A 24,905-nucleotide genomic window follows, 5' to 3' on the forward strand; every position below is an offset into this window, starting at 1 on the left:
GAACTCAAGCTAACTTTCGGAGCCTGTTAGCCTTCCTCCCCATCCCACCATCATTGTAGACTCTTCATCGCTAGTCTAAAACACTTTTTGTCTCTTTAGCTCTCGTACTCTTTTGTATCCCCCTTCTTTCTTTCACTTAATGTCCTTGAAACGGTTCACTCCTCCTCTCCCTCGTACTGTATCTTCCTCTCCTTTTCTAAACCGTTCACTCTCCCTCCTGTTTTCTTTCTCCTCTCGGATCGATAGCAGGCCTCCCTCTCTCCGCGCTCCATCTCTCCCTCCTTGTAGCGTTGAGGGTTAATGCAGGCTGACTGGGGTTGTGTTTGTGTGTTCATTGGCAGGTTCAGCAGGGGTTGGGAGCAGAGCTGGGCTGGGCTGCTGGAGGAACTATCAGCAGCTTGCTCCCTCTGCCCCAGAACAACCCAGCTTGGGCTCAGCACAGTCAAACACACACATACGCTTTGCTGCTCCACAGAGTCACATAACCGGGCTCCCGTGATGTGCGGTGCTGAGTCATTTCTAATGTAATTCTGGTAATAAATGTAATCTCACTCTCTATTGGCCACATAAGGAGTCAGGGGTTGTGTCAGTAGGATAGGGTTTGTATACGGGTTCACATTGAGTGTAGTATGTTCTCCATTCAGTCCCATCAGAGGAGATGGGGGAGATTAGTGTATCTATAAGAAGTTCACATTTACACACACCCACATCCAGCTCAAAGCCACTTGCACACAAAACACACTACAACCTATTCTCACAATACCTTGCACTTTGATACTGAACAATAACAACAACTTTACACACACACACACACACACACACACAAACGCACACACACCTGGTGACCAGTGCTGAGATGATGTCTGTGATGGTGCTGTTGAGGTCGTTCAGTAGTTCCTCGATGGGGCCGGGGATGGGAAGCTGTTGTCTCAGGTGTTCTGCTCTCCTGATCTGCTGCCTGTTCTGCCAGATCGTCTCTGCCAACTTCTCACACCTGAATCACACACACACACACACACACACACACACACACACACACACACACACACACACACACACACACACACACACACACACACACACACACACACACACACACACACACACACACACACACACACACAAAATAAGGTTCTCAAAATGGGCCAATTAAGATCACACAACTCAAAGTTCAGACTCTTACAGGCTCAGACAACCAGACAGACTGTAGTCTAGTTCAAAATATACAGTTTAAGACAAGGTAATAATTCCATGCTGGAGCAAATAAACACATTCATTGGACCGTTGCTGATTCTATAGGATTAGCACTGAAAACGTGACCAGCGTTCAGAAAATCAAGTAATAAAGTGGTTGTAGATCATGTGATTAAAAAAAATATGAATAGAATGACAGGAAAACAGTCATTCTAAGTGTTTGCTAAGTAGTTTGCTGAAATTCACAACGATTGTGTTTATTTTCCGCTTTGATGGCAAACTTTCTGTACAGCTAACAATCACTTGTTCAAATTCATATGTTTCTTGTTTGTCTATCTTTTTATGTCTGTCTACATGTTTATATATGTTTTCAACAAGCAAGGGGGAAGATATCAGAATAGGGGCATTGGGGAATAATAACATATTGTACGGAATACATTTGTACTGTCGTGAAGCCGTCTCTAGAGTAATGCAACGTCAATTGCTATGGAAATGCTGGGATGAGTTTTTCAATGATGTTAAAGGTAATTATGATGCAACTATGACGGTGATACAATATGGATTACTATTATCATCATGAACATTAAGGCTATACACACTACATGTTATTATTTATTTGGACAGCACACATTGTAGTCTTACTCTTATACAGACATTGTACACGCTCACTAAATCACATCCAATGTCATACACATCAACCTACTCAGATTTACCACACACATAATATCTTGTCTCAATTTTCTAACATCTGTGGGAATAATGTGGCATTGGGAATAAAACAATGCTTGAACGTATTTCTTGAATTCTACATATCAGACATTTGAAAGCTCTAATTTTGACTGTCATAATACCTTTGACGGCAGTAACTTTATAAAAGTACAAATTATGGTCAATTTAGACTGAGAATAGTATCTAGTTATGGTAAGGGGTGAAATAAGCATAGCCAGTGATAATGGTAATGGTTTGGCAGATTATAAAAAAAGAAGATCAGTCTTTACGTGGCTAAAAGAAAAGGAATATAACATATACTGTTCACAGGAAACTCACTCTACATCCTTAGGAAAAAGGAATGGGGTGGTGAAATAATTTTCTGTCATGGACAAAGGGAACACAAAAGGTGAGATGATATTAATTAACAACAATGTAGATCTGAATGTGTAAACAGTCAGGAATGATTCGCAAGGAAGGTGGATCTTTTTGAATATGAATGTGGACGAAAAAGAGATTTGTCTCATTAATCTATATGGTCCAAATCAGGATGATCCATACTTCTTCGAAAATATTTATACTAATTTATTGAACTTAGAGGCAACAAATTATCAAATCATTATGATAGGAGACTATAACAAAGTGTTAAGTACCTCAATGGACCGTAAAGGAAATCACTCTACAAACTATCATCACCGTGCCCTTAAGGAAATCACAAATATTATGGACACATTAGAAATAGTGGATATTTGGAGACTAAAAACCCCAACCTAGTGAGATATACATGGAGGAGACTTAATCAAGCAACTCGTCCTGACTACTTCCTTGTCTCTTTCTCTCTTGCATCAAAGGTTAAAAAAGGTTTATTAGGTGACAGAATGTGATTGGATCATAATTGAATTGGCCTTCACATAACTCTTATAGAATTTCCACTTGGATGGGGATATTGGAAATGTAATCAAAGTTTACTGGAGGACAACATATTTTTAACTAAGACAAAATAATTTATAACTGAATATTTCCAGCATAATATAGGTTCAGCAAATCCCCTTATTGTTTCGGATACCTTTAAATGTACCTTCAGAGGTCATTCAACTCAATATTCATCAATAATAAAAAATCTGTTTCTGGCAAAAGAGACAAGACTAACAAGGGAAATCCATGAACTAATAGGACACGTAGATAGCAATTAAAAAACAATACTACAGAGATGCAAAATAAGTTAGAGGAAAAACAAAAAGAACTGGAGGAACTTCTTCAAGAACGATCAAATGTAATCTATTGCAAAAATAAAGCCTACTGGATTCGAATATGGAGAAAAATGCACAAAATTATTCCCGAATCTCCAATACAGGAACACTAACAAAAATTATTTGCAGAAACTTGTTACTGAAGACGGAGTCATTTATGATTCTCCGAATTATATTTTAAAAGAGGTAGCTAAATATTTTAGGCAGATGTTCTCTTTTCTGTCTCGTCTTCTCCCACTGAATGAAGATTACGGGAAAGGAATTCTTTCCAAATAATATAAAAAATGGAAAATGAACAAATGTACAGAAAAATCAGTGTGAAGGCAATACTAAAGAGAAATAACTATTTGAGGCTATTAAATCCTTTCAGTCTGGAAAAACCCCAGGGCTTGATGGCAGAGGCATATCAAGCTTTTTTTGATGTACTAAAAGCTCCATTGTTAGATTGTTTTAACTACTCCTATAGAAATGGTAGTGTGTCAGGTACTCAGCAGGAAGGAGAGATTTCTCTATTATTAAAACAAGACCCAGATGGCAAATATAAAGATCCAGTGTATCTTAAAAAACTGGAGGCCACTTACTCTTCAATGTTGTGATGCAAAAATACTAGCGAAATGCATAGCACTCTTAATTAAAAGGGTTTAACCAGGTATTGTTCATCCTGATTAGACAGGTTTTTACATTGTTGATACATTGGAGATAATATACGACAACTACTAGAAATAATAGAACATCATGAAACATCTAAGAAGCCATGCCTGGTCTTTATAGAGGATTTTGAAAAGGAATTTGATAAAGTAAGACAGGATTTGATTTATAAATGCCTGGATTTTTTCAATTCCGGTGTATCTCTTATAAAATAGGGAAAAGTCATGTGTAGCAACTCCAGGTGTAAAATAGTAAATAACGGCTACTTCTCAGAGTTTTGAATTGGCAAGAGGAGTTAAACAAGGGTGTCCTCTGTCACCATATCTATTCGTTATGGCCATCTAAATGCTATTGAAATCAGATCCAATAACAACATTGGAGGATTAGAAATCCAAGGCTTAAAAACAAAGGTGTCCATGTACGCCAATGACTCAAGTTTTAAATTAATTCCGCAAGCTACATCCCTGTAATGTCTCATTGAAGATCTAGATAACGTTTCTGTACTCTCTGGACTAATACCTAATTATGATAAGTATACAATATTATGTATTGGATTTTAAAAAATTACAACTTTTACACTACCCTGCAGTTTGCCTATAAAATGGGCTGATGATGAAGTAGACATACTTGGTATTCATATCACCAAATATATAAATAAGCTCTCCACAATGAATTTCAATAGATCCTGCAACCATGGAAAGGTAAATACCTGTCTATTTATGGGAAAATTGTTATTAACTTCTTAGTCATATCTCAGTTTACTCACTTACTTATGACGCTGCCTACTCCTGATGATTAATTTTTCAAATCATATGAGCAAAAAACATTAAGCTTTATCTGCGATGCTAAACCAGAGAAAATAAAGCGTTCCTATCTATATAATGAATATGAATTAGGTGGGTTGAGATTATTAAATATAAAAGCACTAAACCTCTCTCTAAAAGCTTCACTTATTCAAAAGTTTTACCTGAGCCCTAAATGGTTCTCAAGCAGATTACTAAGAAACGCTCATCCATTGTTTAAAAAGGGCCTTTTTTGCCTTTGTGCAGATTGCCATGTATCATTTTAGATTAATTGTAAATTATACGTTTTTCAAAGTATCTCTCTTTTTCAAACACGCATTGTAGAGCTGGTTACTATTTCAATTTCATCCCCCTGAAAAGATAGAAAAAATATGACAATAAAAATTGTCTGAATTCAAATGTGCTGGTTGATAAAATACCTGTATTTATGGGAAAGATGTTTGAAAATTGTATTTTGTTCTTAAATGATAATGTACATTAAAATGGTGGAGTTATGTCCTTCATGGAGTTATCAAAATTGTATGGGAAGGTCTGCTCAATGCAATAGTACAACCAATTGATTACAGCATTACCACAAAAATGGAGGAGGAGAGCAATACAAATAGCATAAATAGGAAAGCATACCAGTTTCATTTGAGGACCAGGATGTTGACAACTGTGCTATACAGATGGCAAAATATTTGGAAAGAGATTTTTGATGTATCGATTCCATGGTACGAGTTGATATACAGTTGAAGTCAGAAGGTTACATACACTTAGGTTGGAGTCATTAAAACTTGTTTTTCAACCACTCCACAAATGTCTTGTTAACAAACTATAGTTTTGGCAAGTCGGTTAGGACATCTACTTTGTGCATGACACAAGTCATTTTTCCAACAATTGTTTACAGACAGTTTATTTCACTTATAATTCACTGTATCACAATTCCAGTGGGTCAGAAGTTTACATACACTAAATTGACTGTGCCTTTAAAGGCTTGGAATATTCCAGAAAATGTTGTCATGGCTTTAGAAGCTTCTGTTAGGCTAATTGACATCATTTGCGTCAATTGGAGGTGGACTTGTGGATGTATTTCAAGGCCTACCTTCACACTCAGTACCTCTTTGCTTGACATCATGGGAAAATCAAAAGAAATCAGCCAGAACATCAGAAAATAAATTGTTGACCTGCATAAGTCTTTTTCATCCTTGGGAGCAATTTCCAAATGCCTGAAGGTACCACGTTCATCTGTACAAACAATAGAACGCAAGTATAAACACCATGGGACCACGTAGCCATCATACTGTTCAGGAAGGAGACGCGTTCTGTCTCCTAGAGATGAACGTACTTTGGTGTGAAAAGTGCAAATCAATTCCAGAACATCAGCAAAGGACCTTGTGAAGATGCTGGAGGAAACCGGTACAAAAGTATGTCCACAGTAAAACGAGTCCTATTTCAACATAACCTGAAAGGCCACTCAGCAAGGAAGAAGCCACTGCTCCAAAATCGTCATAAAAAACCCAGACTACGGTTTGCCACTGCACATGGGGACAAAGATTGTACTTTTTGGATAAATGTCCTCTGGTCTGATGAAACAAAAATAGAACTGTTTGGCCATAATGACCATTGTCATGTTTGGTGGAAAAAGGGGGAGGCTTGCAAGCAAAAGAACACGATCCCAACCGTGAAGCACGGGGGTGGCAGCATTATGTTGTGGTGGTGCTTTGCTGCAGGAGGGACTGGTGCACTTCACAAAATAGATGGCATCATGAGGGGTGGAAATTGTGTGGATATATTGAAGCAACATCTCAAGACATCAGTCAGGAAGTTAAAGCTTAGTCGCAAATGGGTCTTCCAAATGGACAATGACCCCAAGCATACTTCCAATGTTGTGGCAAAATGGCTTAAGGACAACAAAGTCAAGGTATTAGATTGAGCCATCACAAAGCCCTGACCTCAATCCAATAGAACATTTGTGAGCAGAACTGAAAAAGCGTGTGCGAGCAAAGGAGGCCTACAAACCTGTCTCAGTTACAGCAGCTCTGTCAGGAGGAATGGGCCAAAATTCACCCAACTTATTGTGAGATGCTTGTGGAAGGATATCTGAAAAGTTTGACCCAAGTTAAACAATTTAAAGGCAATGCTACCAAATACTAATTGAGTGTATGTAAACTTCTGACCCACTGGGAATGTGACGAAAGAAATAAAAGCTTAAATAAGTCATTCTCTCTACTATTATTCTGACATTTCACATTCTTAAAATAAAGTGGTGATCCTAACCACAGGAATTGTGAAAAACAGAGTTTAAATGTATTTGGCTAAGGTGTATGTAAATTTCCAACTTCAACTGTATAAAATGACGCAAAATTCAAGACTTGGTGCTTTTCAGCTATAATTATTATACAGAATTCTTGCCACCAACAAAATGTTGAATATTTGGGGCATAAAATCATCGAAGCTCTGCAGATTTTGTTGAGGATACAGAATCAACAGACCATTTATTTTGGTATTGTTACTGGTCTCAGGTTCAGAAACGGCTAAAATTGACCCTAGAAATAGTACTGTTAGGAGATCTGGAGAGACCGGGTCAGTCAATTTCTAATACTCTTAGTAAAAGTATTTATCTTCAACTTGCAATCTGTGGATTCTATTCGATTAGATAGATTGAAATTGTACGTTAAACATCACAGCGTAGTTGAAAGATAAATGTTGAGTAGAATGTGCATATACACACACACACTCATTCAAATACACACATACACAGACACACACACAAGTACTAGTGCCAGACATGCACTCAAACATATACAGTTGGCATTGCTGTTCTGATTTTAGTTGTCCTGGATGTCCTTTGTTTTTGTTTTTTGTTGTTTGCTGTTTTCTTTTGTCTTACTCTTTTTTCTCTTTAGTTAATTTGGTTGGTTGTTGGTGCTTTGGGGGGTTCTTTGGGGTGGGGAATGGAATTCATTGTATTTTTAATTTGTTTTATTCGGGGGGGGGATGGGTCTCGGATGGTTAAGGGTCAGCTATTGGGGAACTGTGGGGGGATCTTGGAGGGTTCAGGTCCCTGTTTGTTTGGCCTGGTGGGAGATCTGTAGACAGGGCTTTGACCCTGAATGCTTCTGTGTGTTGCTCTGAATGGGAGTGTGTTGGATGACTGGTATGATGTAGTTGTTGAGCGGCTACACTGCTAGTATATTGTATGTTTTGGATATTCAATAAAATATATTTTTTAAATACATTGAATTCATCCCCATTGTTGCAAAGAGTTATGGTATATTCAAATCCCATTGTCTTAACCTTTGTCATCCTCAATCTAGACTACAGTCATCTTCCCAACTACACCCCATATAAACCCAGCAGTATCCAATAGTCAGCTTGTTAACTGGGTGGCCCCTGCCCTTTGATCAATCCTAGACATATGTGATCTCTGTTAGGGGTAGAGGGTCTCACCAGGACTGCAGGATGTCCAGCCCCCCCTCTGGAGGACCCCCGTTGCCGGCCAGCTGTTGCCGTCTCTTCCAGTGGATCAGCTCGTCATCCAGGATAATGGTCTGCTGCTTCCTCAGTAGCTGCAGGCTCTTCTGGTGCTTCTCTGCCAGGTCCTAGGCAAACACACATGCAGGTATGCACGCAGGCACGCACGCACGCGCACACACACGTGCACACACACACACACACACACACACACACACACACACACACACACACACACACACACACACACACACACACACACACACACACACACACACACACACACACACACACACACACACACACACACACACACACATCATACATATTCTCAAATCAATATACATCCCCAGCTTTTATACCCTGAAGGCGTGAGATTTCTCCAGATAGACCTTACAGTGAAATGCTTACTTAGAAGCCTTTAAAACCTCTTGAGACTAGGGGGCAGTATTTTGATGTTTGGATGACAAACGTACCCAAATGAAACTGCCTATTTCTCAGGCCCAGAAGCTAGAATATGCATATAATTGGCAGATTAGGATAGAAAACACTCTAAAGTTTCCAAAACTGTATGTAATATTGTCTGTGAGTATAACAGAACTGATATTGCAGGCGAAAACCTAAGGAAAATCCAACCAGGAAGTGCTGTTTTTCTGAAACCTCCATTGTTCCATTGCATGCCTTCCCTCCATTTAAAGGGATATCAACCAGATTCCTTTCCCTATGGCTTCCACATGTTGTGAACAGTCTTAAGACATAGTTTCAGGCCTTTATTCTGAAAAATGAGCGAGAATGATCACATCGCGTCAGTAGGATAGCTGGGTGTCCTTAGATTTTTGCATGCGCGAGAAGCTTGGAGCAGACCTTTTCTCTCTCTCTCCTATTGAAAAAGCTACCGTCCGGTTTAAATATGATCGATTATTTATTGTAAAAACAACCTGAGGATTGATTATAAAAAACATTTGACATGTTTCTACGAATTTTACGGATACTATTTGGAATTTTTGTCTGCCCATCGTGACCTGCATGAGCCTGTGGATTACTGAACAAAACTCACCAACTAAATGAAGGTTTTTGGATATAAAAATAATCTTTATGGAACAAAACAAACATTTATTGTGTAACTGGGAGTCTCGTGAGTGCAAACATCCGGAGATCATCAAAGGTAAGTGATTAATTGTATTGCTTTTCTGACTTTCGTGACCAATCTACTTTGCTGCTAGCTGTTTGTAATATTTTGTCTGTTGAGAGATGTCCTCACATAAACGCTTGGGAAATCTGACACACCAGGTGGATTAACAACAAGCTAAGCTGTGTTTTGGTTTATTGCACTTGAAATTTTTGGGGTGCTCTGCAATTCAGCGGATGTTGACGAAAATGATCCCACTAACGGGATGGGTGCGCCAAGAAGTTAACAGGTGTGCCTTGTTAAAAAATGTATTTGTGGAATTTCTTTCCATCTTAATGTGTTTGAGACAATCAGTTGTGTTGTGACAAGATAGGGGTGGTATAAAGAAGATAGCTCTATTTGGTAAAAGACCAGGTCCATATGTGACTTACCACCTGGATTCAGTCTTATGTAGCAAAATGTGAAATTGTGTTTTTTTTTTACATTGGATAAAAGTAGAACTCTGAGCTACAAAATGGTATATCATACACTGCATTTGAGGAACAATGGGAAAGTAATTCTGCTTTTGATCAACTTGTAATCTCACTTTTGAGATAATCGCTAATGTTTTGGTATCTAGTGAAGAGCTGTTCTTTTGTCTACACTCATTCAGCATCGTTCACACTTTAGCCCCACCCATCTCGTTTTGCTCTCGGAGTGCACACTTGATGCTCTGGCTGATGATTTGTAACATAACATGAAAACAGCCTAACCAGCTCTGCTGGAAACAATTTCATTACGCTTTTTTGCAGATGTTTACTGACACCAGCCATATTCATCAGGTGTTGTACACACATCACGTAACGTTAGCTAACGAGCCAGCCAGCTAACGTTAGCTAGTTAAACAACAGTGAATAAAGTGCCAAAAATGAACAAAGTGCCAACAATGCCTAACATTAGGCTCTAACTAGAAAAGCCAACAGCTCTGGTAAACTAATAATAACGACCGCTAGGGAGACAGCCAGCTAATGTTAGCTTGGGATCGGTGCGCCAAGAGGTTATACAACAATGCAGATTTAAGAATATACCTAAAAAAAAGTATGAGATAAGAATAAATAATAATTAAAGAGCGGCAGTAAATAACAATAGTGAGGCTATATACAGGGTTTACCGGTACAAAGTCTATGACTAGGGTGGCTGGAGTATTTGACCATTTTTAGGGCTTTCCTCTGACACCGCCTGGTATAGAGGTCTTCGATGTCTGGAAGCGTGGCCCCGGTGATGTACTGGACCGTACGCACTACCCTGTACTGGACCGTACGCACTACCCTGTAGTGCCTTGAGGTCGGAGGCCCGAGCAGTTGCCATATCAGGCAGTGATGCAACCCGTCAGGATGCTCTCAATGGTGCAGCTGTAGAACCTTTTCAGGATGCGAGGACCCATGGCAAATCTTTTCAGTCTCCTGAGGGGGAATAGGTTTTGTCGTGCCCTCTTCACGACTGTCTTGGTGTGCTTGGACCATTTTAGTTTGTTGGTGATGTGGACACCAAGGAACTTGAAGCTCTCAACCTGCTCCACTACAGCCCTGTCGATGAGAATGCTCGGTCATCCTTTTCCTGTAGTTCACAATCATCTCCTTTGTCTTGATCGCGTTGAGGGAGAGGTTGTTGTCCCCACGGTCAGACCCCACGGTCAGGTCTCTGATCTCCTCCCTATAGGCTGTCTCATCATTGTTGACACTGTTGACACTGCGTCATCGGCAAACTTAATGATGGTGTTGGAGTCGTGCCTGGCCGTGCAGTCATGAGTGAACAGGGAGTACAGGAGGGGACTGATCACGCACCCCTGAGGGGCCCCCGGAGAGGATCAGCATGGCAGATGTGTTGTTACCTACCCTTACCACCTGGGGGCGGCCCATCGGGAAGTCCAGGATCCAGTTGCAGAGGGAGGTGTTTAGTCCCAGGGTCCTTAGCTTAGTGATAAGCTTTGAGGGCACTATGGTGTTGAACGCTGAGCTGTAGTCAATGAATAGGATTCTCACATAGGGTTTCTGGGAAAACGGTGTTGATGTGAGCCATGAGCAGCCTTTCAAAGCATTTCATGGCTACAGATGTGAGTGCTACAGGTCGGTAGTCATTTAGGCAGGTTACCTTAGTGTTCTTGGGCACAGGGACTATGGTGGTTTGCTTGAAACATGTTGGTATTACTGTCTCAGACAGGGAGAGGTTGAAAATGTCAGTGAAGACACTTGCCAGTTGGTCAGCGCATGCTTGGAGTACACGTCCTGGTAATCCGTCTGGCCCTGCCGCCTTGTTGGCCTGTTGGCCTGTTTAAATGTCTTACTCACATCGGCTGCGGAGAGTGTGATCACACAGTCATCCGGAACAGCTGATGCTCTCATGCATGTTTCAGTGTTACTTGCCTCGAAGCGAGCATAAAAGTTATTTAGCTCATCTGGTAGGCTTGTGTCACTGGGCAGCTCTTGGCTGTGCTTGCCTTTGTAGTCTGTAATAGTTTGCAAGCCCTGCCACATCCAACGAGCGTCGGAGCCGGTGTAGCACGATTTGATCTTAGTCCTGTATTTGACGCTTTGCCTGTTTTATGGTTCGTCGGAGGGCATAGAGGAATTTCTTATATGCTTCCGCTCCTTGAAAGCGGCAGCTCTGCCCTTTAGCTCAGTGTGAATGTTTCCTGTAATCCATGGCTTCTGGTAGGGGAATGTATGTACAGTCACTGTGAGGACAAAGCGTCTTTGATTCACTTATTGATGAAGCCAGTGACTGATGTGGTGTACTCCTAAATGCCATCAAAAGAATCCCGGAACATATTCCAGTCTGCACTAGCAAAACAGTCCTGTAGTTCATCATCTGCTTCATCTGATCACTTTTTTATAGACCGAGTCACTGGTGCTTCCTGCTTTAATTTTTGCTTGTTAGCAGGAATTAGGAGGAAAGCATTATGGTCAGATTTGCCAATGGAGGGTGGTGGAGAGATTTGTACTATGCGTCTCTGTGTGTGGAGAAAAGGTGGTCGAGAGTTTCTTTCCCTCTGTTTTCACATTTAACATGCTGATAGAAATGAGGTAAAACTGATTTAAGTTTCCCTGCATTAAAGTCCCCGGCCACTAGGAGCGCCGCCTCTGTAAGAGCATTTTCCTGTTTGTTTATGGAGGTATACAGCTCATTGAGTGCGGTCTTAGTGCCAGCATCGGTCTGTGGTGGTATATAGACAGCTACGAAAAATACAGATGAAAACTCTCTAGGTAGATAGTGTGATCGACAGCTAATCATGAGATACTCTACCTCAGGCGAGCAAAACCTTGAGACTTCCTTAGATATCGTGCACCAGCTGTTGTTTACAAATATGCATAGGTCCCCTCCCCGTGTCTTACCAGAGGCTGCTGTTCTATCCTGCTGATAGAGTGTATAACCCGCCAGTATAACCCGACATATTAATGTTGTTTAGCCATGACTCTGTGAAACATAAGATATTACAGTTTTTAATGTCCCGTTGGGAGGATATACAGTACATGCTTTCAGTTCGTCCCATTTATTTTCAAGCAATTGAACGTTTGCCATCAGTACTGTTAGCTAAGGCAGATTAGCCACTTGTCGGCTGATCCACACAAGGCACCCCGATCTCCTTCCGTGAAATCGCCATTCCTTTCTCCAGCGAATGATGGGATGAGGGCCTGTTTGGGTGTTTGGAGTCATTCTAGTCCAACTCATTAAAGTAAAATTATTTGTCCAATTCGAGGTGAGTAATCACTGTTCTGATGTCCAGAAGCTCTTTTCGGTCATAAGAGACAGTAGTAGCAACATTATGTACAAAATAAGTTACAAACCCCCAAAAAACGGACAAAATAGCACGGTTGGTTAAGAGCCAATAAAACAACAGCCATCCCTTCCGGCGCTATCATTCCAGGGTGTACGTGTGTGTGTTTCAGTACATGTGTGTGTATGCAGTATAAAAAGTAGTGTACCAGTCTGTATTTCTGTAGTGTGTTGGCCTCCCGGGTGAGCCAGGCCTCCACGGTGGCTCTCTTGCTCAGTAATGTGGGCTCCCTCAGCTGTCTGTCAGCAGGGGGCAGTGTGGCCAGGCTGGTCAACTGGGCTGCATGTGGGAAAAGAGAGGGAGAGGGAGAGGGAGGAGGAGAGGGGGAGGTCAGCAAATCTCACATAAACACACCTGTCTTTTACTTTGCAGACCACACACACACATACATACTGACACCCACTCACTCACCTACAAACCCACACGTCATTCTGCCCTAAAAAGGTGAGGGCTGCTGGGGTTGATGACCCAGGGTGTTGTGACTAGGAGGGGGACCAGGGCAAGGCTGACTCACCCTGGATGCGGAGGCTCTCCTGGTACTGGATGATGAAGTACTCCTGGTTGTGCTGGAGCTTTCTCAGGTCGTTCTCTGTGTCCTGGGTCAGCAAGCGCAGCTCCTCGAATACCTGGTTGATCTGCTGGTACTTCTGGGACATGCTGTCCATCATCCCTCCCACTGGGGAGCTCGACTGCCAATCAGAGAGAGGAGAGAGAGGTGAGAGGGCTGGGCCGGTAAACAACGCTGGCTGTGAGATGATTTGCAGGAACTAGCTAGTGTGGTGTTGAGCATTTCATAATCGTTACATGGAGCAGAAAGACACACAAACTGACAGAACCTGAAATCGCCCTGTGCCTCTTTAACACAACCTCAATGACCCCTGCTTGTGTTATTCCACAGTAATCCCTAACAACCATAACCAGCAGTGATCACCACTGACTGAACATGTGAGACCGTGCAGAGGGAAATGCATTTCCTTATCGTGGGCAGACACAGCCCATGGCTTGTTAAGGCTGGGGACGTGAGCACTGTGAAGACAGTCTGAATAAACAGGTGGGAATGCAATCACGTAGAATATGCAATCCTGTGATAGGAGGAGCCTGGCAGGACTGGAAGTCAATTTAACACTGGGTTTATTGATATTCAGATGTTTTATGCCCCACCGGCTTTATGGTTTTATAACCCTTGTTATAAAATATCACATTTCTTCACCTCTCCACCAGGCCTACAGCATTGCTGGTTAATGAGAAATTCAAAGTTCATCTTTCAGCGAGACATATGGGCTGTGTCTGTGCAGGTTTTCTGACTAGGTGTGTGTGTGAAGTGCTATGTATGTGTGTGTGTGCGTGCGTTGTGTGTATTTATGTATTTATGTGGTTGTTAACAGGTTTACGTATGTCTGTGGGAAAATTGAAAGTAAATTGCCTTTGATGTCGGCAGAGAGGCAGCAAAGCGACCCCCAATGGCTGTGATTTCCATAATATCATGGAATTGGCTGTGTTATGTTTAACATCTCTGTGTGGTGTTTATATTATGCAAATATTTATAAAAGGTGTGTGGGTATTTCCATATGGGTATGTATGTATGTATATATGTGTGTGTGTGTGTGTGTGTGTGTGTGTGTGTGTGTGTGTGTGTGTGTGTGTGTGTGTGTGTGTGTGTGTGTGTGTGTGTGTGTGTGTGTGTGTGTGTGTGTGTGTGTGTGTGTGTGCGTGCGTATTTTGTGCATACGAGCTACAGGTATCTGTTATATGCACACCTGTGAAACAAGCTTCCCAGGTAGGTGGGAGTAGGAATGGAAGTTGGAGAGACTGCTTCATACTCACATTAGAGGCCTCTCGGACTAGCCTCTGCTCCGTGTACAGGATGTGTTTGATGCATCTCACCAGCTCCAGAGGGCAGCGGTCATACGTGCTCTGAAAGACAAGGACCACATGTGCTGTCGTGTTAGGCTCGTTAGCCGTGTTAGCCGCTGACTGGCAGTACGGCCGTGCACACAACACTGACCAATTTAGCCTGCTCCCGCGCCGCGGCATGCTAACGCTCTAAAGCCCACTTCCTGAGCCTAGCTAAACCCAATTAGACTAATGAGATCCTTCTCTCAAGTGCAGACGACTTGGTCTCACATCCACTGGCCACATTTCTCTTCCTTTCTCTCTTTTCTCTCCCTTTAACTCCGGTCCTCAAGTAACCCCAAAAGCACACATTATGTTTTAGCCCCACACAAAAACACTCATCGAAGGCTTGATGATGAATTGACAAGTTGAATCAGATGTGCTTGTCCGTGGGGCTACAAAAAACATTTGTGCTGTTGGGTGTACTGGAGGACGAGAGTTGGGAAACACAGGTCTAAATCTCTCTCTCACGCACACATACACACACCAAGGCACCATGCGGGGTTGAAAGACTGCATTGTAGGCTACAGAGGGTTGTGTTGACAAGATGCCTCCTACTCCCACTGTGGAAGGTGATAAGAGACAGCTTGTTCCTCTGAACCCTGTCCATAAGGGTGAAGACAAACACACTGAGATCGGTGAGTGAAGCACTCAATCATAAAAGAGAACACTGCCTGGTTACCGTAGCCCAGTGTTGTCTACCTTTTGTTTTTCTTCATATAGACACACTGACCAGAGCAGGCTGTTCTCACATACTGTTTCATTTCTAAGTACTTTGTTTTGGGGTTTATGGACATGGGACTGTTGCCAATGAGGCTGTGATAACTAACATTTAGCTGAGTTTGATATCAGTATAATTGAAATAATAATCACCACGATTCAGCTGGTATAGTTAGTTGGCTGTAAGGTTATCATATCCTTGTGAGTTTATTGGGTTTATACTGGCTTTATTAAAACGGGCCAGCTAGCTAGTTAGGTGTGGAGGTTTTTATGAGGGCACTGGCTTTGTGCTCTGCTCACGTACACTGGGAATTTGTGCACAGTATCTCTCACCTTCATACTAGCTTAGAGTGGAGGTTTGTCTACTGGTTCAATCTGTCTCACCTTGAGCTGGCTGGCGTAGTGTCCCAGTTTGATCTTGAGCAGGAAGCCGTCCTCTCCCACCTGATGCTCAGCCTTGTTCTGCAGCTCCTGGATCAGGCTGTCCAGCAGACGCTTGGCCTTAAACTCCTCCTGAGGGTTCTCCAGATCGATCACATCCCTGGCACAGGAACATATAGAATGCTTAGAGATATCCTCTATGTATACACACACCTTCACTCAAGCACATACATAAAAACAGTGCCTTTACACACTTGCTACTATACATTGCTCTCAGGTTACTACACCTCCATGGTCCCTGCTACTACTGTGACTGTGATTGAACCGAATGTGAAGGTTACCGGGTGAGGCATGTCTTCTGTCAGGTAGTGTGGTGTGCTTTGTGCTGCACTCACCAGAGTTGGCCCTCGAGCCACTGGGACAGGTAATGGCGCACCTCAATGGGGAAGTGCTGTCCATAGAGAGACTGCATCTGGTGCAGCGCATCCCCCTGGAGCTGCTGGGCCTGGATCCACACTGCCATCTTACACACCCTGGGGGGAGGCAAGAGAGAGAGAGAGAGAGAGAGAGAGAGAGAGAGAGAGAGAGAGAGAGAGAGAGAGAGAGAGAGAGAGAGAGAGAGAGAGAGAGAGAGAGAGAGAGAGAGAGAGAGAGAGAGAGAGAGAGAGAGAGAGAGAGAGAGAGAGAGAGAGAGAGAGAGAAAAAAGAAGGGGGATGGATGGAGCACATTTGAAGAGAGAGTGAATAGAGAGAAATTAGAGAGCAGGGTGAGCAGATTTGAAGTGACATGGAAAATGTACAGAAGGTTTTCAATCAAAAGAGGAGAACATCAGTTTGAGTTGACTAAAAGTGAAAGAAGCTTCTTTGAGACGAATGATGTATCCGACTGACACGGCCACAGAGCGGTTGGACTGGTTGTGTTTGACAGCTGTAGTTGGGCAGTTTGTTTCGCTCTGGAGGAGCTGAGAGTCTAAACATTCTGCTCTGTGTTGAGTCAACAGCTGCATGAGGGAGCGGATCTGGGTCAAATACACATGTCAAATACCTTCTTCGCTTGGAGCAAAGTCAGCAGACTTCCTTCGCATGGAGTTTGCATTATGTCATTGGTTCAACTGTACAAGACCAAGTCGCCTTAATTTACGTGAAGCTCAAATATTGGAACATATTCATATTTATTTGACTAAGGTCTGTAAGGTCAACAATAGACAACACAAGTCCCTCAGCTCTGTGAGAGAGTGTGTCAGCAAATGTCTCTGTCTCTGTATGTCTTTGTACGACACAATGTAGAAGGGAAATGAAAGCTCTTTATATAGTGTCCATAAGCTCCTCAATACATTTCTACATACAGGTGTAGGATCTTAATTTAATTACTATTTTGTTGCTGAGAATTTGAGCTTCAGGATTTACAAAAATTGACTGAAAACCTGCACTAACACACGGTTATATTAACAGTGTGTCACCTACTTTTGGCCAGGTAAAAGCCTAACCACTGATCAAGCAACATTGTGGGCCAAACGTTCAAATCCTGTTGCTACAGACTTATTTTACTGCAAAATTAAGATCCTACATCTGTACATAGATAGACCAGGAGACAGACAGACAGAGTCACATACAACAGATAGGGTAAGACTTTGTGAGAGACAATAAATGTTTATTTATAAATGAATGACGTGGTACAGCACAGATCATGACCTTCATCTGAGCAACGAGATAGAGACAGAAATAGAGTGATAGAGAAAGAGAGAGAGGGAGGCAGATGGAGAGAGAGAGCACCAGGTGAACAGAACACAGCAACTCTGTGACCTGGTGTATGCCTATGGGCATGATGCTAATAATCAGCTTACGCTCACACTCCCACAAAATCCACATCCCGTTAGCTGCCATGCCCTGGCTTGCCCTCCTCTCAACTTCAACCTTGAACCTTTTTCACTCAGCCATCCCCCCAATCCACTTACTGCTACATCCCCCACCATTCACTACAACAACAAGCCTAAGATATAGGATCTTAATTTGATCAGTCTTTCGTTGCTGAGAATTTCTGCACCGCAGAGTTACATTAATCCACTGAAAGCCCACACTAACACACGGTTAAATTAACAGTATTGCACTTTTCATGTAACCTACTTTTGGCCAGCTAATAGCCTAACCATCGATCAAGCAACATTATGGACTAAACGTTCAAATCCTGTTTCTGCAGGATTATTTTGCTGTGACAATATATGTATAAGATCCTACACCTGTAGGGTTGCTAAACAAAGAAAAAAATGAAGGTGAAAGCAGATGGTTTGACTGCGTTCTGAGCTGGAGTGGCAGGAGGTGGATTTAAATGTAACAGAATGACCCCCGTCAATCATCAGCAGGTGGCTATGAGCAGACTACTCTCAGCCGATCGGAAGAGGAACCATACAGGAAGAGCTGTGAGCCTGTTCTACAGTGCCGTAGCAGCCTCTCCTTGACCTGCTCTCCTGTAGTGTAGGACTGCCAGTCTGTACCAGCCCATGCCCGCAACCACACACCCTGACACATAAACACACACAATGACACACTGCTGTACACACACGCGCACACACACACACACACACAATCACACACACACACGCACAATGATCATTCATAATCAACACACTACTATATACACACACAAACACATCAATTTTCATAAGAGCTGCTCTATATCCGTGTCTGTGGTTGCTGGGAGTTGCCAGTAAGCAAACTCTGTCTAGCGATGGGTTACTGACAGAATTCATCAGCCTCTGTGACCTTACCAGGCGCCCGGTTCCCACCATTAGCACCTTAGTTGTCAACTCCACCAGAGGGTAAAGATAATTCCCCTCGGTATAGTACTTACCACAACTGCCAAACACAGTGGCACAAAGAGATCTGAGGAGAAGTGAAAGTTACTCCCTTTTGCTTTTCACTCTTTATCATTGAAGTGAATCTTGAGACTCTTTTGTGAGCCACCCACTTATAACGACATTAACTGACACACAACCCCGGATCGCAGATACAGTGCACATTGACAGTTGACCCAATGAGAGATCTACACAGTGTAAAAAAACTGAAAGGAGAAGGTCACACTGCTTACCTCTTGTCTTCAGGTCTTTGCTACCATGTAATAGCAGGATATTATGAAGAGGAGCACCCCAAACCTGAGAGACAGGGAGAGAGAGAAAGAGAAAGAGAAAGAGGAAGTGAGTATAACCTTGCTTGCTACTGAGGAAGTCGTCTTTTTTCAAAGGGACCACAACATTGACAAAATCTGATTACCAAAGCATTTCATGATGCTGTTCACTGGTGGAGAGCTCCCACAAACCTTAGCACCTCCTTTATCCAAAGCCTCTCATTTGAACCTCAATGGCATTTCAAAAATCATAATGCATAGCATATATATTAAGTTTATTTTGTATTTTTAAAGGATGGGAGCTTACACATGAATTATGACAACTTCCGGAGGCTGTCCTCCAACCTATCAGAGCTCTTGCAGCATGAACTGACATGTTGTCGACCCAATCAAAGGATCAGAGAATGAAACTAGTACTGAAAGCATAAGATACAGCGAGATAGCACTGCAGTGCATAAAATGTGGTGAGTAATTGACTCAAAGAGAGAGAGAGAGAGAGAGAGAGAGAGAGAGAGAGAGAGAGAGAGAGAGAGAATAGTTGTGTACGTACGGACTGATACTGGAGATGAGAAGCAGGTACGGGGAGTTGAACATTTAATGAGGAACAGACAGGTAACAGTACAGGACCAGCGTCAGCACATGGGTAAACAAGGACATATGACAATCAATGCAGAAGCAGGGAACAGAGCGGGGAACCAGACAGATATAGGGAAGGTAATGACAGAGATGATTGAGTCCAGTGAGTCCAATAATCGCTGATGCACGTGATGGGGGGGAAGGCAGGTGTGAGTAATGATGATGGCAGGAGTGAACAATGCTGGGGAGCCTAGTGCGAGGGGAAGAGTGGGAGCAGCTATGTTGACTACGTTACTTTAGCTAATATGGTGACAGCGATGTAGGCTGTGTGTAGCAGTTATGATATGGTTTGGCTTGGAAAGGTTTTTTGGCCTGGTCACATACAGCTGATGTGTTGTGCATTGACGTCCAAAAGCGGCAAAGGGAAAAAGTGAGAGGAGAGCGCAAAGATGCAGAAGGAATACAACGTGGCTGTTCTGAACCGTGTTTACGCATTATCAGGGGTGTATTCATTCTGCCGATTCTGTTGAAAAACGTTTCTTAAACAGAACAAAACGGGGCTAAACATACCTGAATTTGTCCAATCAAAATTCTCATTTGCAACTGTTGGACTAATGATTACACCCTATATCAGCTAGATGCAGGCAAGAGTGTGCAAGGAGGTATTGAATGTGCCGCTGTCTGTCCATGTGTCACCTCAACATTTTCTCTCAACCTGTGTGCGCCTACGTTGTAGCCTTCCTTCATAGGCTAGGTTGTAGCAACCTCATGATGGGTAGGGAAAATTAAAGTATCATGTAGTAGCCTAGACCTATCGCTGTTACATTGAACTGGGTGAATGGAATATGAATGACAGTCATCCAATATGCTGTAATAGAAATAAGGCCATGCTCATGAGAAATAAAAATTGTCCTCCGTCATCTTAATTGACTCTGTCCGCCACTGTCCCACACAGGTTGTCTATCAAACACGTTGAATTTATATGCCACCAACAACAGTTAGTAGGCTAATGGTTCATATCAAGCTGTCCAGCCCAACGTATACCCAGAGACTACTGAGGGGTATGGGTTAGGAGGAGCCTGCTGAGGGGTATGGGTTAAGAGGTGCCGTCTGAGGGGTATGGGTTAGGAGAAGCCGGCTGAGGGGTAAGGGTTAGGAGGAGTCTGCTGAGGGCTATGGGTTAGGAGGAGCCTGCTGAGGGGTATGGGTTAAGAGGAGCCTGCTGAGGGGTATGGGTTAGGAGGAGCCTGCTGAGGGGTATGGGTTAAGAGGAGTCTGCTGAGGGGTATGGGTTAGGAGGAGCCTGCTGAGGGGTATGGGTTAAGAGGAGCCTGCTGAGGGGTATGGGTTAAGAGGAGCCTGCTGAGGGGTATGGGTTAGGAGGAGTCTGCTGAGGGCTATGGGTTAGGAGGAGCCTGCTGAGGGGTATGGGTTAAGAGGAGCCTGCTGAGGGGTATGGGTTAGGAGGAGCCTGCTGAGGGGTATGGGTTAGGAGGAGCCTGCTGAGGGGTATGGGTTAAGAGGAGCCTGCTGAGGGGTATGGGTTAGGAGGAGTCCGCTGAGGGCTATGGGTTAGGAGGAGCCTGCTGAGGGGTATGGGTTAAGAGGAGCCTGCTGAGGGGTATGGGTTAAGAGGAGCCTGCTGAGGGGTATGGGTTAGGAGGAGCCTGCTGAGGGGTATGGGTTAAGAGGTGCCGTCTGAGGGGTATGGGTTAGGAGGAGCCGGCTGAGGGGTATGGGTTAGGAGGAGTCTGCTGAGGGCTATGGGTTAGGAGGAGCCTGCTGAGGGGTATGGGTTAAGAGGAGCCTGCTGAGGGGTATGGGTTAGGAGGAGCCTGCTGAGGGGTATGGGTTAAGAGGAGTCTGCTGAGGGGTATGGGTTAGGAGGAGCCTGCTGAGGGGTATGGGTTAAGAGGAGCCTGCTGAGGGGTATGGGTTAGGAGGAGTCTGCTGAGGGGTATGGGTTAGGAGGAGCCTGCTGAGGGGTATGGGTTAAGAGGAGCCTGCTGAGGGGTATGGGTTAGGAGGAGTCTGCTAAGGGGTATGGGTTAGGAGGAGCCTGCTGAGTGGTATGGGTTAAGAGGAGCCTGCTGAGGGTTATGGGTTAGGAGGAGTCTGCTGGGGGGTATGGGTTAGGAGGAGCCTGCTGAGGGGTATGGGTTAAGAGGAGCCTGCTGAGGGGTATGGGTTAGGAGGAGCCTGCTGAGGGGTATGGGTTAGGAGGAGCCTGCTGAGGTGTATGGGTTAGGAGGAGTCTGCTGAGGGGTATGGGTTAGGAGGAGTCTGCTGAGGGGTATGGGTTAGGAGGAGTCTGCTGAGGGGTATGGGTTAGGAGGAGCCTGCTGAGGCATTAGGGATAGGAGAAGAGGAGCAGAGGGTCAGACCATGATTGATTAGGGAGACAACTCTTTCCTCTGGTTGGACCAGGAACAAGCAGAACATCAGGACACCACATGCTGTTGCTGTCCAGAGGCTCCAAACAAAACATTATTATTATCTTGATTTCTGTGTGGATCTCCTTCCACCGTCTCACACTCTCCCTCAAGTCTCCATCCTTGTTTCTGTTCTCTTACTACTCCTCTCTCTCCCTACAAATGGCAGCCTGATGATTTCACCAGTCGTCCTCCCACTACCCCCATCTCCCCCAAACAGACACACAACAACTGAGTCCATCAACATCCCAACCTAGTCTAGAATCAGTCACGGTCCTGTGTTTAGTGCTTGGCAGACGCAGTGTTGGAGGAAGGCTTCAAACATACAGACATGTGACCACCATAACCTATACTGCCCCGTAACCTATTTCAGGCTCACTGCACTGACTCAGGCCTGCTGTGCTCTGGTGTGCACGTACTGCAGCCGCACTGTGTCAGTCCACCATCTGTCAGTCCACCACCTATCTAAGTACCTTTCCTTTCTCCTGGCTCTCAGACCACAACACTACCCTGGCAGACAGTCTCATGACTCCAATTTAACAGGAGAAAATGGAGAGGGAGAGAGAAAAAGAGAGCGAAGGACAGAAAGGGCAATAAATCTGCCAAATGTTCAATGAGGCGTGAAACAAGCTACATCCTGGTTCTTCACCTGTGACACATGACCCATGTGTCAGTCGGGGGTAAGACAGAGATCAGAAGTGGCACCAAGGGAACCTACGTCGTTGGTCTGTTCAACACACACATACAGTATATACAACACCTATCATATATGAGCTCACAACATGACATATTAAGGATGTCAAATGTACAGTGACTTTAGGTTCCATTAACCAGTCCAGGAGCCATAAATTAATAATGCTCAAATATGCACAAGACTGGGTGTCTTTCCATCAAGTTCAAAACCATTTCAGTGGCCTATTAAGACAGCCTGGTCTCAGAGCCATACGTAACATACTTTATGTATTTCTAAGTACCTCCAAGACGTATGATTCCTACTAATGGTCTAGTTACTTTGCACAGAAACAAAAGTAGGGAGGATGGGTGGGCGTAATCTGCAACTCTCAAGCAATCCAAAGGTTCATGTCTCGTTGAACATGCCTAACCCCTATTCTAAACTTAACCCAATTCACCGAACCTGCTACATACATTCCCCTAACCTTTGTCGTTATTAGTTCAGCACGTAAATTATCTTAATCTTTGTCATTAGTTTCGCTAATCGCCAATGTAAATTCTCCCCGTAATTCTCCGTTGTTGTTATTGCGCAACAAGCCACCTGGTCTCAGAGAAAGAAGTATAATACGAAACATCCTCGAAGATGTATAATAAGTTGAGTCATCCAATTTGTATGCTATTGTACGACCAGGTAAGACGTACAATACTATATGTCCACTAATTCGTATGATATTGTATGACAGCTATTCCATTCATAATTAATATAACCTAACGTAACGTCACATATCATACTAATGGAGTGTCACAGATTTACATACAGAATAATATGATTTGTCCTGAGACCATGTTGATCAAGAGCAACTATTAGCCTTTTACTGCAGTGGACTAAATCAGGGTCACGCAGAGTTTCTTGGTAGTCTGAAACAAATCTACTTTGAAATAGAAGTATACACCTCACACACATGATTATGGGCTTAAAAAGAAGACACTTGTACCATGTCAGATATAGAGTTGAAATGTATTAAATCTTGAGTTGCATCCCAATAATACACATTATATACATCACAGAGGACTGATAAGGACTGACTGACTGACAACCTTTTGACATAGAAACACCCTTTTTTTTTCAATAATGCTTTCAATAAAAATACGAATAATATTCCAACCATGAGGCCACTGGAGGGTGATTTGGTCACTTGACTGCAGGACTCCGACGATAGGAACCACTGGTTATGGAGGTGAAAGATAGTGTGATGATGATGCATCATAGGTCAACACCCAGTGAACTCACTAATGACCCCGAAAGGACCTCCATCTAATCTCAAACTGTACAATATTATCCTCTGTTAGTCAAGAAAGTACGTTACTGTCTGACAGAAAAGACACATTGAGAGATATTACTGATATCAGACAATGTGTCCAGTTAGCAAAGGCTGACCAACCCAGATGGTTATCTGCAGCACAGACACAGGGCCACACACACACACTTCCACAATCCACACGTACACACACAAGCACACGCAGTAGCAGCCTATTCAAGTACAAGCCTCAGTTGTCTCATCTTTACCTTGGCCTTCCCTTCAAAGAGCGCCAGACCGTCCAGACCGCAACCCTCGAGTTTCATCTTTATTACTTCTCCTAAAGATGAAAAAGACATTGGCTACTTCACTCAAATCATTCTCACGCACAGACACTCAGCCCAGTGCCATTCTGACTAGATGTATTCTACACAGACCGCAATACAAATGGATGTGGTCTGAGGGGGGAAAAAGACACATACGTACAGAGACGAGCAAAGACCAAATGCAATTACAGCATAATGCAATAATCCACCCAGCTGGTCCTTCACAACTAAGAGTACCGCCAGCCTTGGTTGGGGTTGTGTGTTGGAATGTCAGGTATGGTAGAGCTGAGAGTAGGCACATAGAGAGTTTACTTTCATACTGTTAATTGTGTAAAACATGTCCAGGAACCAGACATTTGTACCTAAGAAATACTTTCAATAGAAGCACCTTGGAGACTTGGAGGGGGAAGGAAGTGCCCCCAGGTCCATGTCTGTCTCACAGCTCTTTGGCTTCCAGTTCCTATATGAGGAGATCATGTCCTTTC

General features: G+C 43.4%; 1 protein-coding gene across 1 annotated transcript in view; it reads right to left on the reverse strand.

The window, feature by feature from the left end:
* Nucleotides 1-24,905, reverse strand: part of LOC118377919 (signal transducer and activator of transcription 5B-like) — a 113,803-nt gene that overhangs the window by 23,328 nt on the left and 65,570 nt on the right. Inside the window, exons 2-9 of the mRNA XM_052518720.1 lie at nucleotides 19,081-19,144; nucleotides 16,391-16,528; nucleotides 15,999-16,155; nucleotides 14,826-14,915; nucleotides 13,516-13,690; nucleotides 13,150-13,280; nucleotides 8,035-8,186; nucleotides 839-994 (exon numbers count right to left, since the gene is read on the reverse strand). Of these exons, the coding sequence (XP_052374680.1) occupies nucleotides 839-994; nucleotides 8,035-8,186; nucleotides 13,150-13,280; nucleotides 13,516-13,690; nucleotides 14,826-14,915; nucleotides 15,999-16,155; nucleotides 16,391-16,518 (989 nt within the window). The 5' untranslated portion in view covers nucleotides 16,519-16,528; nucleotides 19,081-19,144. The remainder of the gene's footprint in view (nucleotides 1-838; nucleotides 995-8,034; nucleotides 8,187-13,149; nucleotides 13,281-13,515; nucleotides 13,691-14,825; nucleotides 14,916-15,998; nucleotides 16,156-16,390; nucleotides 16,529-19,080; nucleotides 19,145-24,905) is intronic.

Source organism: Oncorhynchus keta, chromosome 5, assembly GCF_023373465.1.
Source record: "Oncorhynchus keta strain PuntledgeMale-10-30-2019 chromosome 5, Oket_V2, whole genome shotgun sequence".
Taxonomy (NCBI): Eukaryota; Metazoa; Chordata; class Actinopteri; order Salmoniformes; family Salmonidae; genus Oncorhynchus; species Oncorhynchus keta.